This window comes from Sarcophilus harrisii, chromosome 6 (genome assembly GCF_902635505.1).
Source record: "Sarcophilus harrisii chromosome 6, mSarHar1.11, whole genome shotgun sequence".
Classification (NCBI taxonomy): domain Eukaryota; kingdom Metazoa; phylum Chordata; class Mammalia; order Dasyuromorphia; family Dasyuridae; genus Sarcophilus; species Sarcophilus harrisii.
Genome location: NC_045431.1, coordinates 158,323,402 through 158,339,208, shown reverse-complemented (window position 1 = coordinate 158,339,208; position 15,807 = coordinate 158,323,402). Strand labels below are relative to the sequence as shown.

Sequence of the window (15,807 nt, the reverse complement as noted above, 5' to 3'; positions counted from 1 at the left end):
GTTCCCCTCAACCCTCTACAGTTATATGTCTTATTAGGATCTAGCTCCATAAAATAATGCTATTTTATGGATTGTCCAGAACTAACTTTTATAGGAAGTATTTTCTTAAATATAGAAAATTTTATTTATGTATATGAATTTTTTAGTAGTTTTCATTATTTGACTTATCAGTTTCACCTTTTGATAGGCTGTGATCTCTGAAGAGGATTTTATTTCATCTAAAAAATAGATCTTTATTGGTATCTTTTGTTTTTAAATAGCCTGCATTTCCACCTATATTCTTTTCATCTGAGAGCCATCTTGTATAACAAAACATTTTCTGAAAAAAAGAGGGAGAAAAAAAAATCTGTAAAATGAACCAACATATCCAAAAAAGTTCCATGCCTTTGGAACTCCCACCTCTCTTTTGGAGCAGGAGGCGGTGTCTGCATTGGGTCCAAACTTGGTCTTATATATATTTTCTCAAAATTTATTTGCAATTGTTGCAGGTATTTTAGGGTGCTTTATTTTGCATTGGTGTAGTTAGATCGTATATTCTTTTCTTGGCTCAGACTACTTTGATTTTGTATCAATTCAAGTAACTCTTTCAATGTTTCTGTACTTTTGTTAATTAATCATTTCTTACAGCACAGTTAAATTCTTTCTTTTGCATTTTGTTTTCATTTTCAATTTATTTTTAAAAAGAAAATCCTTGTACCAGATATGAAATTCAAAGGAAACAAATTCCTTCACTTGTCTATATCCAAAAATGTGTATCTTATTCTTCATCTTGACTCCCATTACCTCTCTGTCAGGAAGTAGGTAACAAATCATCATCAGTCTTCTGGAATAATGGCAGATTATTGCATTCATTAGAATTCTTAAATCTTTCAGAGTTGTTTATACAGTGTTATTGTTTTGCCCTAAATTGTTCTAATCCTGTTCTTTTCCCTCCTCATGAAGTTCTTGTTACATGTAATTTTATTTTGTTCACATACCTTAATGTGTTCAATGCCTCAAGTTGTAGGCACCCCTTTAGTTTCCAGTTCTTTTTCTTTTTCTTTCTTTTTTTTTTTTTTTTAATTTAATAGCCTTTTATTTACAGGTTATATGCATGGGTAACTTTACAGCATTAACAATTGCCAAACCTCTTGTTCCAATTTTTCACCTCTTACCCCCCACCCCCTCCCCCAGATAGCAGGATGACCAGTAGATGTTAAATATATTAAAATATAAATTAGATACACAATAAGTATACATGACCAAACCGTTATTTTGCTGTACAAAAAGAATCAGACTCTGAAATGTTGTACAATTAGCTTATGAAGGAAGTCAAAAATGCAGGTGGGCATAAATATAGGGATTGGGAGTTCAATGTAATGGTTTTTAGTCATCACCCAGAGTTCTTTCTCTGGGCATAGCTGGTTCAGTTCATTTCCAGTTCTTTTTCACTATGTAAAAAGCTACCATAAATATTTTTATTTGTAGGTCCTTTCCTCTTTCTTTAATGCTTTCCACTTACAGGTCCCATAGAGATAGTGTTGCACTGATATGCCATAGCTTATTAGCCATTCCCCATTCATCAATATCTACATTATTTGTAGTTGTTTGTGACACTATAAAAAGCACAACTTTTGTGTATATGATGCCTCTTATTTTTGTGGAGTCACTGATTTTTTTTTTTTAATTAAAGCTTTTTATTTACAAAACATAATGCATGAGTAACTTTTCAATATTGATCCTTGCAAAACCTTCTGTTATAAATTTTCTCTTCCTTCCCCCATTCTCTCCCCCTTCCCCCATTCTCTCCCCTAGATGACAGGTAGTCCTATACATGTTAAATATGTTAAAATATATATTAAATCCAATATATGTATACATATTTATACATTATCTTGCTGCACAAGAAAAATCAGATCAAGAAGGAAGAAAAAAAAAGAGAAAGAAAACAAAATGCTAGCAAACAACAGAAAGAGTGAAAATGCAATGTTGTGGATCACACTCAGTTCCCATAGTCTCTCTGGATGTAGATGGCTCTTTTCATCACTGAACAAGTGGAATTGGTTTGAATCATCTCATTGTTGAATAGAGCCACATCCATCAGAATTGATCATCGTATAGTCTTCTTGTTACCATATATGATGATATATGATGATGATTTTGGAATGGACCTACATGTCTCCTTTTTTATTGCTATAAAATTTTTATATAAATAATTTATATGTCTCTTAACCCTTGATGAGGTGTTAGCAGAGGACAGGAAGATGTTCTCATTGCACAAGAGATCACATCTTTTCTTTAAAGCAATTGGCTGATAGCTGTAGAGTGTTCAATATCATAAAGTCAGTGTTTATTTGTTGATTTTTTGAAAGCATTTGATTTGATAGAGCAAACTGCTGTTCTAAACACTTTCAACAGGGTGTTTTCCATTTTAGAACAATAATAGAAAAATAATCATTTTCTTTGAACTCTAATAATTTATATCAGACAAAGTATAAAACAGAGAAATGAATAATCTTGGCCCCTATCAGAGACGATGTCCATCCCAGAATACAAGTTGAGGTATTCTCTGTCAATGCTGAAATGATTTAGCTTATGTAATTATTTGTTAGTTGATTTTTCACTCTGTCTTGACTTCCACATTTAGGGTCTTCTAAATTACTTGAAATATGTATTTGTTATTGTTTATATAGGATCAACTTGGAAATTGATATAATGAATAAAATAGGATAATCAGAACTTGGAATTATTTTACTGAAGTTTTAGGTATTCTTTGAGGAAGAGAAAAATCCTGAACTATAGTGAGGCAAGGCCTTCTGGGATTCCATTTCACCTTGACCACTCTCCCTTTTCTTTAATCCATCTCACTGTTTAATGGGAGTTTGTTTTCTTTCTCTTCCTATTCTGGCTTCTTATAAGAATAGTAAACAAAAAATCCTGATTATTTCAGCATGTTTTTTCCATGTTCTTGCTTCTTTTATATTATTTGATTTTAGAACTTGATTACATGGCATTAATCCACATGAAGTATGCACACCCTTCTCCTTCACCCTATAGTCCAGCTAAATTGGCCTTCCTTCTTCCTCCCACATGACACTTTATTGCCTCCCTCCATACTTTTGTACTGGTAGTACCCTCTGCCTGGAGTGTGTATTCCTCAATTCTACCTCTTCCTTCAAATGATGTTCAAGCATTATCTTGTGCTGAAGACTTTGCTCATCTCTAAACTAGGAACCATCCTCACTCCTAAGCTGTCTTGTATTTGACTGCTTAGTATGGATTTGTATGTATGTGATGTATGTTTTCATATGTGCTCATCTTCTCTGTTAGAGTGTGAGCTACTTTCAGGTAGGAATTGTTTCCTTCTTTTTATTTGTCTCCCCAGCTCCTGGCACAGGGATTGGCACTTGAGGTGTGTTTAGTAAATACTTGACTGATTAATTGATTGATACCATGTTTTTCCAAAATATTAATTCTTGAGGATCTAGGCATTTAGGAGGCATTTACTTTTCCCTTTACTTTCTTTTTCCAAGTTGATTACAGCAGTGGTGATGAAAAATTGGAAAGAGATTGTTCAGTCCTGCGACCTTAAGAACTGGAGAGAAGCTTTAGCTGCTGTGTTGACTTACGCTAGGCCAGATGAATTTTCAGCTCTTTGTGGTAAGAAAATAATAATTTTCTGAGCTTTATTAAGTGTCTGTGTTACTCTATAGTATATATAACAGTATATGATACTAATATATTGTAATATGTCATCATAAGTTTCCTTTTTTGCTACTCTGTCTTCATCTCTGTCCTCAGCCATCTTTTGAACTTGGTCTTAGCAGAAGAGACAGCTGTCCTCTCTGCCAAGACTGACTATGTGTATCTTCAGTCCTATTCTCTAAGGCATCTCCTGAGACTTAATTCTACCTCTCATCTCTTTTCCCATAAACTTTGAGTCTCCAGGCGCCTGGATTTGCCTGTTTCCCCTTCCCCTTTTAGTCCCTGAAGCTCTTTCCTTCCCTTCAGCACTATCAAGTTTTTGTATGATTTATTGCTGGGCTTTGCATACATAGAGTTAGTGCTTAAGAGGTGCTGTGGAATAAAGTGAATATAACAATGATTTCACATATAACCTCTTCTCAGAGTTCCAGCAGTATAATACATTTCAGAGTAGAAAGCAATCTCACAAGCCACCTCCCTTATAACAGACCTAACCTGTATTTAACTTGTACCTGTTTGAAGACCTCCTGCGGTAAGAGATACATTAGTTAACAGGTGAGGGAGTCTGTTCATTGCTGGATAGTTCTCATTGTTAGGAAGATCTATCTGCCTCAACTGCTGCATTCAAATATTCTTGTTCTCTCCTCTGGAGCCCAGTATAAGTCTCATTTCCCTATTGCTGGACGACCTTCAGTTCACATGAACACTCAGTCCAAGGAAACCCCCAAGTCTTTGTTTATATGAATTTTTATATAGCCTCAGCCATCTTCATTTTTTACTTCTACAGTTGATTTCCTAAAGTTTAGTCCCTTTACTGTGGATTGGGATCTCCTTGGTTTGGGGGAAAGTTGGATGTGTTTTCAGTGGATTGGCTTTCTGGCTTTGATTCCCCATACATATGGTATGCTCTCACCAAACTGGAGTTTGTTTCTGTTTTCTGCTTTGCTCATGCTATTACTTCCATCCAAATGCTAATCCTAACAACCCTTATTTCTAAAATAAGGGTTCCTCTCCTTTGAGATCCAGTTCAAATGAGACTGTTTTCTACATGAAACCTTCCCTAGATTCTCCCAAATAAGAATAGTTATTCTCTTCCATGACTCCTCTAGCCCACCTTTGATTTGTGCTCTGAGAACAATCCATTTCTGTACTGCACAGCTAGAGAGAGCCATGGTGTGGAAATAGTAAAAAGAGACCTGGATGTGGTGAATTGAGGTTCTACCACTTAGTATGTAGCTTTGTGATTATAGGGAGATCATGGAATTTCTCTGAGCCTCATTTCCTCATTGGCAAAATCCTTTTATCAGTCTCATGGATTTTTTTTGATTGAATGAGCTCATGTAAACTTGGAAGCACTACATAGATGTAATTTGTTATTGTCACATTCTTAGTTGTATTCATTCTTGTAGTCATCTGAGTTTCTTTGCTAGAGTGGAAGCTCCTTGACAGCAGGATATTAATTATGAGCTACTCCAGTTGCTTGTCTGTACTATGGCAAATGCTTTATATATATATATATATCTCTCAAATGAATGTTGAATTTCTGGATAAAAATTTGTTGGTAAAAGAGAAATATATAGATATTTAAAGGAAATTAATAATGTATTCAAATAATCAAATGTCCTATGTACTTTTTTTTTTATTATATTCAATTTATTATCTGCCTTGGGAGTTTATTTTTTCTTGCTTTTCATGAGTTACAAAGATTCATCTCTTTAAAAAAATTCTTTTTTCAGTTACACATAAAAAATGTTTTTTAAAATCTGAGTTCCAAGTTATCTCCCTCTCCTCCCTACTCTTTGAGAAGGCAAGGACTTTGATGTAGATTATACATGTGAAGTCATAGAAAACATTTTCATATTACTTATGTTACAAAAAGAAAAAATTTTTAAAAACCTCCCAAGAAAAATAAGGAAAGTGTAAAAAATTGTGCTTTGATCTGCATTTAGACTCCATCAGTTCTTTCTTTGGAAATAGATAGTACTTTTCATCCTAAATCCTTCAGAGTAGTATGGGATCATTGTATTGCTGAGAATAGCAAAATCATTCATAATTGAGCAGAAAATTCATCTTCAATTATAATAATATCTAAAATTTATAGGTTTACAAAGTACCTGATGTATTATTGGATCTTCACAGCAACACTATGAGATAGGTGATGTTATTATTTCCATTTTATGGATGAGGAAATTGAGACTGAGGGTTAAGTATCATGCCTATATCTTTTCATAGCTAGCACGTGTCTCAGATGAGACATTTACTCTGGTCTTCCTGACTTCATGTCCAGGGTGCTATGTACTGATTCATACTGTCTCCCTTCAATATTCTTACAATTAGACTACTCATGCGTTATTTACTTTTTTTCTTCTTAGATCTGTTGGGCACCAGGCTTGAGAATGAAGGTGATGCTCTTTTGCAGACCCAGGCATGTCTTTGCTATATTTGTGCTGGGAATATAGAGAAACTGGTTGCGTGTTGGACTAAAGCTCAGGATGGAAGCAACCCTTTGTCACTTCAGGTTAGTATCCATTTAGCGGGAGGCATTGATGCCATGTGTTAATAGGTATTTTTATGAAAGGTTTTTCTTTGTCTTTTAAAAAAAAATTTTCCCCAAGTAGTTGATGAGTAAACTCCTTCCCTGTAATGCTTTAGTTTGAACTTTGGTTTTCTTTGTGGGATTTTATTTCTAGATGGAATAAGAGGCTTGCTCATCTGTTGAAAATGCAAGTATTTATTAAGATTTTTGTGTCAATTTATGCAGAAGAAAACAATTATGGTTTAAATTTAGATCCTGAATTTGTGATTGGTTTATGTATATAAGGTATTTTCAACCAAGACACTTCTCCTTTTGCAGTTTTTTTTTTGTTTTGAGTGACAGCATGAGAAATTTGAAGTTATTAGTATGTCCTATCACTACAGCTCTGGCAGCTTTTTGTTTTTGCCACCCATGAAAGAATTTTGTGGTTTGCTTTCAATCCTATAACTTCCCTCTGTACCTCCTTCAATCTTGAGTCTTCACTTGGGTGGGTACTGACATCTTTGTCAGGCAAGTATGGGAGTCAGGCAGAAGCAGAACCCAGCTATTGGGTGATGTGGAGGTGCCCAAGACCTCATGTAAGGTCACCCAGACCTTAGTCCTGTTAGGACAATTTGTGCTAGAGGCTGACATGAGGTTTTGGATTAAGAACCTCCTGCTTGCTTCCTTTTTTTTTTTTTTCCCTGAGGCAATTGGAGTTAAAAGTGACTTGCCCAGGGTCACACAGCCAGGAAGTGTTAAGTGTCTGAGGCCAGATTTGAACTCTGTTCCTACGGACTTCAGGACTGGTGCTCTATCCACTGTACCACCTAGCTGCCCCACTTCCTGCTTTTGAATGCAATAAGTATTGCTAACCATTAGACTTAGTTTTTAGTAAATGCATTAATCCTTTCCTGTCCTTTGTCTCTTCGTTCTCTTTTCTCTAGGATCTGATTGAGAAGGTTGTCATCCTCCGAAAGGCTGTCCAACTCACCCAGGCATCAGATGCTAATGTCATTGGGGCACTTTTGGCCGAAAAGATGAGTCAGTATGCCAATTTGTTGGCAGCCCAAGGCAGCATTGCTGCAGCTCTGGCTTTCCTCCCTGCTAACACCAGCCAGGTAAGGGGGTTGGACTGTTTTTCCTACTTTTCCTATCTATGATTAATTCTTACAGATGGTGCCAAGTCATAGATTTAAACCTTGCTGGCAGGTTGACTGTGTTCTGGAGAAAATGAGTTCACTTCATCTAAGTGAGGCTAAGTCTTATTGACCTCAAGTTCTGGGTTGTGTCTGGGCTGACTGGAGTTGTATCAGTGGGATAGAATATTAGGCAGCAAGTTTTAATTAATGAAGGGCCTGTCTCATTTGGGACCATACCTCGACTAGGAGGTGTGGAAGGCCATGTGGAGAATGGAATGCTCTTACCTCTCAGAGAGCTCCCATTCTGGATGAGAGCAGCCTAGTGGGATGGCTTCAGGTGGAAGTAGAGCTGCGCTGTGTGTTCTAGAGGAAGGGGTTTGATATGGTGTATGGTGGGGAAGGGCAGGGAGAGTACATCCTGAGGGCTGGCCTGTGCTGAGGCATAAGGATGAGAGCCACAGTGTCCTAGGTGAGGGACAGAAAGTATGTCTCACAGGGACCAAACCCAGCCTCTGCTGCTTAGTTGAAAGAAGGCTCTCTCAAGGTTTGAGGGTCCAGGCATTAGAGGAAGGATCTCAGTAGCGGAAGTGAGTTTAGCCTATCTTTGGCCCTACTCTTTAGGGAGTTGTATACTTATTAATATGACTTAGTTCCTAAGTTTCATTAACAACTGAAGAAAAAAATCAAGTGGATTAGAAGTAGAAGTATTTATTCTAAAGCTTTTATTTCTTACATGCCCTGCTGTTATTTTTCTGAGGAAAAATATTTGGACATGTTCAAAAGTATTATATATTATACTGCAAGGTCCAGTAGTTTAGGATTGGTTCCTTTTTTTTTTCTTTTTCTTTTTCTTCCTTTCTCTTTTGAAAAACAGGTTCTTTTAAACCTGAAAACAGGGTAGTAATATCTCTTCTCTTAGGAAATCCCTATACTCCTAATATACTGTGTAGTTAGGGACAGAGTGATCAGTCACATGATAGGTAATGGACCAATCACTCATTTTCTTTCCTTGTTTTTTTATAGCCAAATATTGTGCAGCTTCGTGACAGATTGCGCAGAGCACAAGGCGAGCCTGTGTCAGAGCAGGAAGTTTCCTCTCGGGCTCTCTATGACAGACAACATGTGTCCAAGGGAGGACCTGGGCCAGCTACAGGCCAGACACAGGTGCCACGAGCTCCAGCCCAGCAATATTATCCTCATGTAAGTAATTACAGACCATAAGAAGGTCTTCCTATCCCTGGCTTCTTTCTCTCTTGGAGTATACTGTAGGTTATCATTATCATTTAGCTTGAATGGAAGAAGGTGACCTTTAATTGCTGCATACAAGTGTCCTTTTGGATTCTTGTAAAACCTTAGAAGTGGTGTTTGTGTAATTGTTCTGAAAACAATGTCCCAATTTAATCAGATTACATTGATTCTTAAGTATAAAGTAAACTTTAAATTCCTAAATCAGGGATTCTCATCCTGGAATTTGGTCTTCGGATTAATGTCAGGGTACCTTGAATAGTAAAAAAATAAAACAAAATAAATTATAATTTTTCACTCATCTCTTAAATTTTTCATTTTAATCATTGTGAATTTAAAAGAAAAACTAAAACCCATTCTAAGGAGTCCTTAGATTTTATCAGATTTGCCAAAGGGTTCCATGACACAAAAGAAAGCTAAGAACTTTGCTCCAAATTGTTAAGCTCAGAAGGTTATACATTTTATTTTCAGTGAAGATAGGTTATCTGTAGTATGTATGCTAAGCCTTGAAGGCTCTAAGGCAGGGGTCCTCAAACTACGGCCCCGTGGGCCAGATGCGGCAGCTGAGGACGTTTATCCCCCTCACCTAGGGTTATGAAGTTTCTTTATTTAAAGGCCCACAAAACAAAGTTTTTGTTTTTACTATAGTCCGGCCCTCCAACAGTTTGAGGGATAGTGAACTGGCCCCCTATTTAAAAAGTTTGAGGACCCCTGCTAAGGCTTCTAAAAGATTAGTAAGAAAGTTTCTCTCAAGTGTGGGGAAGTTGAGAAAGTCATTACAGTAGTTGAAAGAAGGATTGAGTATCAAAGAAGAGGGTATGGGTCAGTAGTATCAAAAGACTTGGATTGGTCTTTGATAACTTTGGAGATTATAATTTTAATCATGGTAGGATTAGAAACCAGATTTCAAGGGATGAAAAAATAAGTAGGAGGTTAGGAAATGAAGACCAGCATGCATTACTTTTTACAGATCTTTGGGTATGAAGGAAAAAGAAATAGAAGATGATGGGAAAGGGCACTTCAGGGTTTTGAGAAAGTTCTTTTGTTTTTTAAGATAGGGGTTACCTGGGCATGCATGATTGTAGGCATTAAAAAGGCATCTAGTAAAAGAGACCCACTGGCATTTAAAAGAATTTTACTTTCCTATTCACATGATAAAAGCTAAGTCCATTAAGAATGCCTATTGTTTAGAACAAGCCTTCTTAAGCTTTTTCCACTTATGATACCTTTTTCATTTGAGAAATTTTTACATGACCCCAGTGATATGGGCATTTACTGATAATATATCATAATTTTTCAACTCCCACATTCAGTTACATGACAGGATTGCAAACCACAGTTTAAGAAGTTTTGGTTTAGACTGTGATGGGCAGTTGGATAGATTTAAAATTGGTCTGCAGATACATAGGCTGTGAAGTGAGCATTTAACAAAATGAAGAAATGGACCTTGTTATTACCTTGGCTTAAAGCCTTAGGCTTTTTTCCTGAGGAAAATTCTTTGGCACAAAACCCACCAATATTATATACTATGAATTAGTCTAAAGAACTAAAGTTGTGTAACAGCAAAAGAAAAACAGAAAGGTTCATGGTGGGTGTAACTAAGAAGTGAAACATTATTCTCAGACAGATTGAGTGGTGGTGTGACTAGGAAATATCTCCAGAAAGATGCTGATCACTTAGCAAGAGGAAAAGATAATGAAGAGATGACCAATGTGTCCTGGTGGTATCCATGTGTGACACATGGTTTAGAGGAAGATTTCCCAGAACATAAAAGTTGACTGTGAATGATGCGTGGAAGGATGTGACACAAGTTGCTCAGAATGACATCCTACATAGATTGTAGTCTGCAATTTTGAAGAGAGTACTTACATCAGAGACCACAGATTTAATTAATTTCAGCAAACATTTATTAAATGATGTCTGTGTGCTCTATAGATGTTGTGGGCACCAAGGCAAAAATGTAGTCCTTTTCCTTCAAGGATCTTGTATTCTACAAGGCAGGGTAAAACATGGACCTTAGTAAATACAAAGTTACTACAAGCTAATTTATATATAGAGAGGACATATTTATAATAACATAGGGGGATTGAGAACAGGCTCATGTGTCAGAAGTGGCTCCTGAGGTAGGCTCTGAAGGTCAGAACTTCTGCCAGACAGAAATGAGGAGAGAATGCACTCCCCTTATGGAAGGTCCAGTTGTACAGAGGTGGGAGAAGGCATGTTTTGTGAACAGAGTATATGAAGGCAATAATAGGGAATCAATCAGAACAGTAGCTGGAAATTGAATTGGAGAGGTGACAAAACTGGAGGCAGGAAGACTAATTGCAGTCGACAAGGTCATAGAAAGTAAAGACCTGAATTTGGTTACAGCTTTCTCACTTGAAGAGAAGGGTAAGTTTGTGAGAAATGTTGAGCACTTAACAAGACTGGCAGTTGAATAGATATGGATTTGAGAGAGAAGAACGTTTCAAGCATGATTGATTACACAACTGGGATATGGATCTGGTTATGGATTTGGAGGGGAAAGATATGCTGAATTTGAGATAACTATGGGTAGAAATAGGACCAATAAGTGGCACTATAGTGCACAGAGTACTGGGTCTGGAATCAGGAAGACTCATCTTTGTAAGTTCAAATCTGGGGTCCGATTTCCTGGCTGTGTGAGGCAAGGTACTTAACCAACTCAGTTCGGCTTATGAAAGAGATGATTCTTGTACTCATGGGAGGTGATGAGATCATTGAGGGAAAGAGACAAAAAGAACTGCAGAACGCCTAGACAAGAGACTTTGTGGGCAGAAGGAAGAGGAGAACACAGCAAAAGGACTGAGAAGGACTAGGTGGAAGGAGGAATTGGGAAGAGCATTGTTACTGAAGTCAAGTAGTAAGAGGATATCCAGGAAGGAGAATGGAAGAAAGCCGCAGAAGTCTGTGAAGCCTCCATAGTCTGGCTTCAGCTAGCTTTTCCAGACAAATGCATAGTTATTCCCATAAATACAATCTGCATCCTATTAGATATTCCCTGTGTACAACATTGCATTTTCTAAATACAGAAACATTTCTCTTTGGCCTCTAATGGACTTCACATTTTAACTGCAATTTTCCTTTAAAGACTTATTTCACACTTTCTTTGCACCAGCTGAACTGGTCTGCTGAGCCATTCTCTACATATATCATCCCATTTCCCTTGCCTTTATCCAGGTGCTCTGTGCCAGGAACGTTGTCCATCCTCACCAGCTCTTTAGAGGTCCCTTACCCTCTGCCTTCAAGCCCAGTTCATGTGACACTTGCTATAAAAAAAAAAAAAATCTTCATTTCCCCCATGTTGTTTTGTCCCTCTTCCTTTGAAATTGTTTTTGTTTTTTTTTAATTAAATTTTGATTTATCCATCTTGGTACTTGCTTCCCCAAAATAAAATGTTAGCTTCTTGATGGTAGGGACTATCACTCTGTTAACTAGCACTTATTAAACTCCTGCGTGTGCAAGGTGCTTTGTGGCACTGTCAGGTGTTGAACCAGGGATGCAAAGAAAGGTAGAAAGTCCCGGCCCTCAATAAAATCTCTCAGTCTAATGGGAGAGACAATGTAAACAATTATGTATAAACAAGCTGTGTTCAGGATAACTAGAAAATTATTCTCAGAGGGAGAGCACAAAGGTTAAAGAGATTTGAGAAAGACTTCTTGTAGAAAGTGGGACTTCACCTGAGATTTGAAGGAAGCTGGGGAATAGAGATGAGGAAGGAGAGAGTTCAGGTGTGGAGATCAGCCAGTGAGAATGCCTGGAGTTAGAAGTCAGGAGCAAGGAGCAAGGACATCAATGTCACTGGATCCAGCAGTATATGGAAGGGGAGTCAAGGAAGAGAATACTACAGAAAGTGTGAAGGGCTTTAAAAGCCCTGTGTCTTTACATAGAAATATGATTTGGAGTCATCTAGAGACAAGAGTATCAAGAAGAGAGTGATCAACAGTGTCAGAGGCTGCAGAAAAGTCAAGAAGAATGAGGATCGAGAAAAGGCAGTTGAGAGATCATTGGTAACTTTGGAAGGAACAATTGAAGTTGACTAGTGAGATCAGAAGCTAGATTACAGTGAAAAGGGAGGGGGGAGAGAGAGAGACAGACAGACAGACATGTTAAGTGAGGGGTTTTTGAGGATGGAGGAGACATGGACATGTTTGTTATCATGGGAGAGATTGAAGATAAATGAGAGAGATAAGGGATGATAGATGTTTTGTGAAAATGGATTGAGATGGAATGATGGGATCACTTGTGTATTGTGAAGGTGCTGACAAAGAGAAAGGCTCACCTCTTCATCAGCCAGGGGTGAAGAAAGAGACAGCGGGAGAGATGGCTGAGCCCTTGAGGTCAGGAGGAGGGAAGGAGAGCTGGGAATTCTGAAGCTAGGTTCTCTGCCGAGGGAATACTTGAAGAGGGAGCTCTGGGAAGCTTGAGAAGAGGTGGAAAAGTTTGGAAAACCCTCTCTGATGAGGTGGATAATGATTCATTCAGGGAGATGTAAAAGGACTGCCATGTTGGGGTGAAGGCCGTGGGGAACTTATATACAGTGTACATTGGGAGTGGACCCAGGCTACACAATTTGGTGATTTTTCTCATTTTGCTCAGTAGTATTTAAATACAAGCAGAGACAGCAGATGGTGGGAATAATTTAAGGCTGGGCCTTGGAAGGGACAAATTTTGATAAGATCTAGGGGCAAAGAATTTGAGAGAAGAGAATAGTTAACAGATTATATTCTTTTTGTCTTTGTATCCTCAGGTGCTCCACACACTCCCTAATGTGTTATTATGCACTAATCAGAGTTTATTGAATTGAGTTCTGTGAACAAGGACTTTGGATTTTAGTCTTTGCAATGAATTAGCTTTGTGATGATGGTCAAGTAATTTGTACAGTCTGAGCCTCAGAGGTCTTCTCATTTGTAACATGAGTGAGTTGGATTGGATAACTCTGATCATTCCTATCCGTTTTGGTATTTTATTATCTGAGAACTTTCCTTTATTCAAAAGACAGTCCTGTGAAATGGGTGCAACAAGTTGTTAAAACCTCTGTTTTAGAAACAAAGATGAGAGAGGTTAAGGACCAAGAGTTGTAAAGAAATCCATTAGGTGGCTGAGCTGGTGCAGAAATCTGGGATATTCGTGGGCCATTGTGTGCATTTAGGAAGCCAGCCTGCCTCTGTAGAAGCACCCAGCTCCATGTCCATCAGAGAAGTGGCTATTTGATTATTGAAGTGGCAGGAAGAAGCTGAGGAAGGTTATTGACAAGAGGAGCAGCCATGATCAGAGCTGTGCTTGGAAAGACTACTGTGGTATTTCTGTGGAGGATGGATTAGTCAGGAGCACACTCAAGGCCACAGAGGGAAAAGAGAATCTGTTTGACTGTTTCCAAGTCCTCATGTTTCAGTTGTCCTTTAAAATGGAATAAAGTATTTAAAAATAGTTGTTTTATAATGTAATTTAGTGTGTTTTGTTATATATAGTATCTAAGTGGGTGTCAGTAAATAAGGTCAGTTTAATTATAGTATCAAAATTATTTTTGCTAGTTGCCTCCTAGATAGTATATACTTATAGGATAACATATATTGTAATCACATTCTGAACATCTTGTGCTTATGCCTTAATAGGTCTAAATAAGTCACATCAGATTTTAAAATAGACTAATTGATCTTTGTCAGGGAGGTTTTAGGGGAGAGTCCTATGCTGGAAAAGTTCTATGGATGAAAAGTATGGAGCATTGGGTTTCGAGTCAGAAAGAAGTGACTTCAGAACCTGCTTCAGGTTCTTCAAATCACTGAGTTTTGCTGAACCTCAGTTTCCTCTTGTGGAAAATAAAGGTTTTGAACTTGATGGCTTCTTTGGTAACTTTCAGTTCTAAATCTATAATTATATTTTAATTAAAGGATTAAGCTAGGTGACCTGAAGCTGCTTACCATTCTGAGATTCTTTTATGTGAAAAACAGAAGATATTTTCTAATTTTCCAGATTGCATGGTAGATGTGGAAGAGTCAAATTTCAGCCCCTGAATATTGTCTGTTGTTGCTTTGGCAGCATGCAATAACTTTGATTATTGGAGCACCATATCTTTTTAACTGAATTGCTGGCTCCATTCTCTGATAACAGCATTTTATCTCATGTTAATCTCCTAACAACCAAGTAGATGCTATTATCATCACCATTTACAGCTGAGAAAACTGAATCAGACAGAGTTGAAGCATTTTGCTCAGACTCACACAGCTGAAGCAAGATTTTAACTTGTCTTCCTGATTCCAGGTCAGGTTCTCAGTCCATTGTATCATCTGTCCCAACTTGTACTACTCTTATCCTTGTGGAAATCACACATTGTTAAGATTGTACCATTCCAAAATAGTCATCATTCTCTTTCTGTTAGAATTCTTTTTTTTTTTTTTTTCTGGTAGAGAATTTTTGGTTTGCTCACATTTTTGAATTGTGTAGACTTTTAAAAAAAATAGTAGGTCCTATTGTGAATGTAATCTAAAAGTTGAGTGGCACTTTAACTGGCTTTCAGTCTTATAAAAAAGCTGTCATTTTTAGTGACAGGACTGCTAACTTTGTAGAAAAACCACCACTGTTTGCATTTTCTGACAACTTTGTTGAACATTTCCACCAGGGTATTTATTCTATGACCATCTCAAATTGATCATGTCCAAAGTGAAAACCTGTGATTAAGTTGGATAAAGGGAAGAGGAACAAGGAAATTAAAACAGATCTTTGAAAACAAATTGTTAGTGTTAAGAAAACTCATTTTCTTTCACCAGATTTTTCTTCTTTGGAAAGCTAAGGGACTAGAGCATAGAGAGGAAAAAGAACAGGTAGACAGGATAGAAGAAAATAGTTAATGTGAATGTGATGAATTCACTCTTAAAATGGAAGAGAATAGAATAGTGGACTAGAAAGCAAGAACAACAATATGTTGTTTGTAAGCAGCATACTTGAAATATAAAGATTCACTCAGAAGTAGTGGATAAAATCTCTTTATATTTCAGGTGAACTAAAAAAGCAGGGGTATCAATTATGATTTCAGACAATGTGACAATGAAAATAGATTCAATAAAAAGAAATAAACTGGGAAAACTATTATATTCTCAGAGCCATCATAGATAATAACACATTATTGATACCATAGTATTTAAATCCTTAAAGAAAAAATGGCAGGTTTTATTGTGAATGTAATCTAAAAATTGATTTGAGGGT

General features: G+C 37.2%; 1 protein-coding gene across 11 annotated transcripts in view; it reads left to right on the top strand.

The window, feature by feature from the left end:
• Positions 1-15,807, top strand: part of SEC31A (SEC31 homolog A, COPII coat complex component) — a 71,578-nt gene that overhangs the window by 32,196 nt on the left and 23,575 nt on the right. For all 11 annotated transcript variants that reach the window (XM_031942360.1, XM_031942364.1, XM_031942363.1 and 8 more), the window contains exons 17-20: positions 3,513-3,639; positions 6,057-6,202; positions 7,147-7,320; positions 8,365-8,541. In XM_031942360.1, the coding sequence (XP_031798220.1) occupies positions 3,513-3,639; positions 6,057-6,202; positions 7,147-7,320; positions 8,365-8,541 (624 nt within the window). The remainder of the gene's footprint in view (positions 1-3,512; positions 3,640-6,056; positions 6,203-7,146; positions 7,321-8,364; positions 8,542-15,807) is intronic.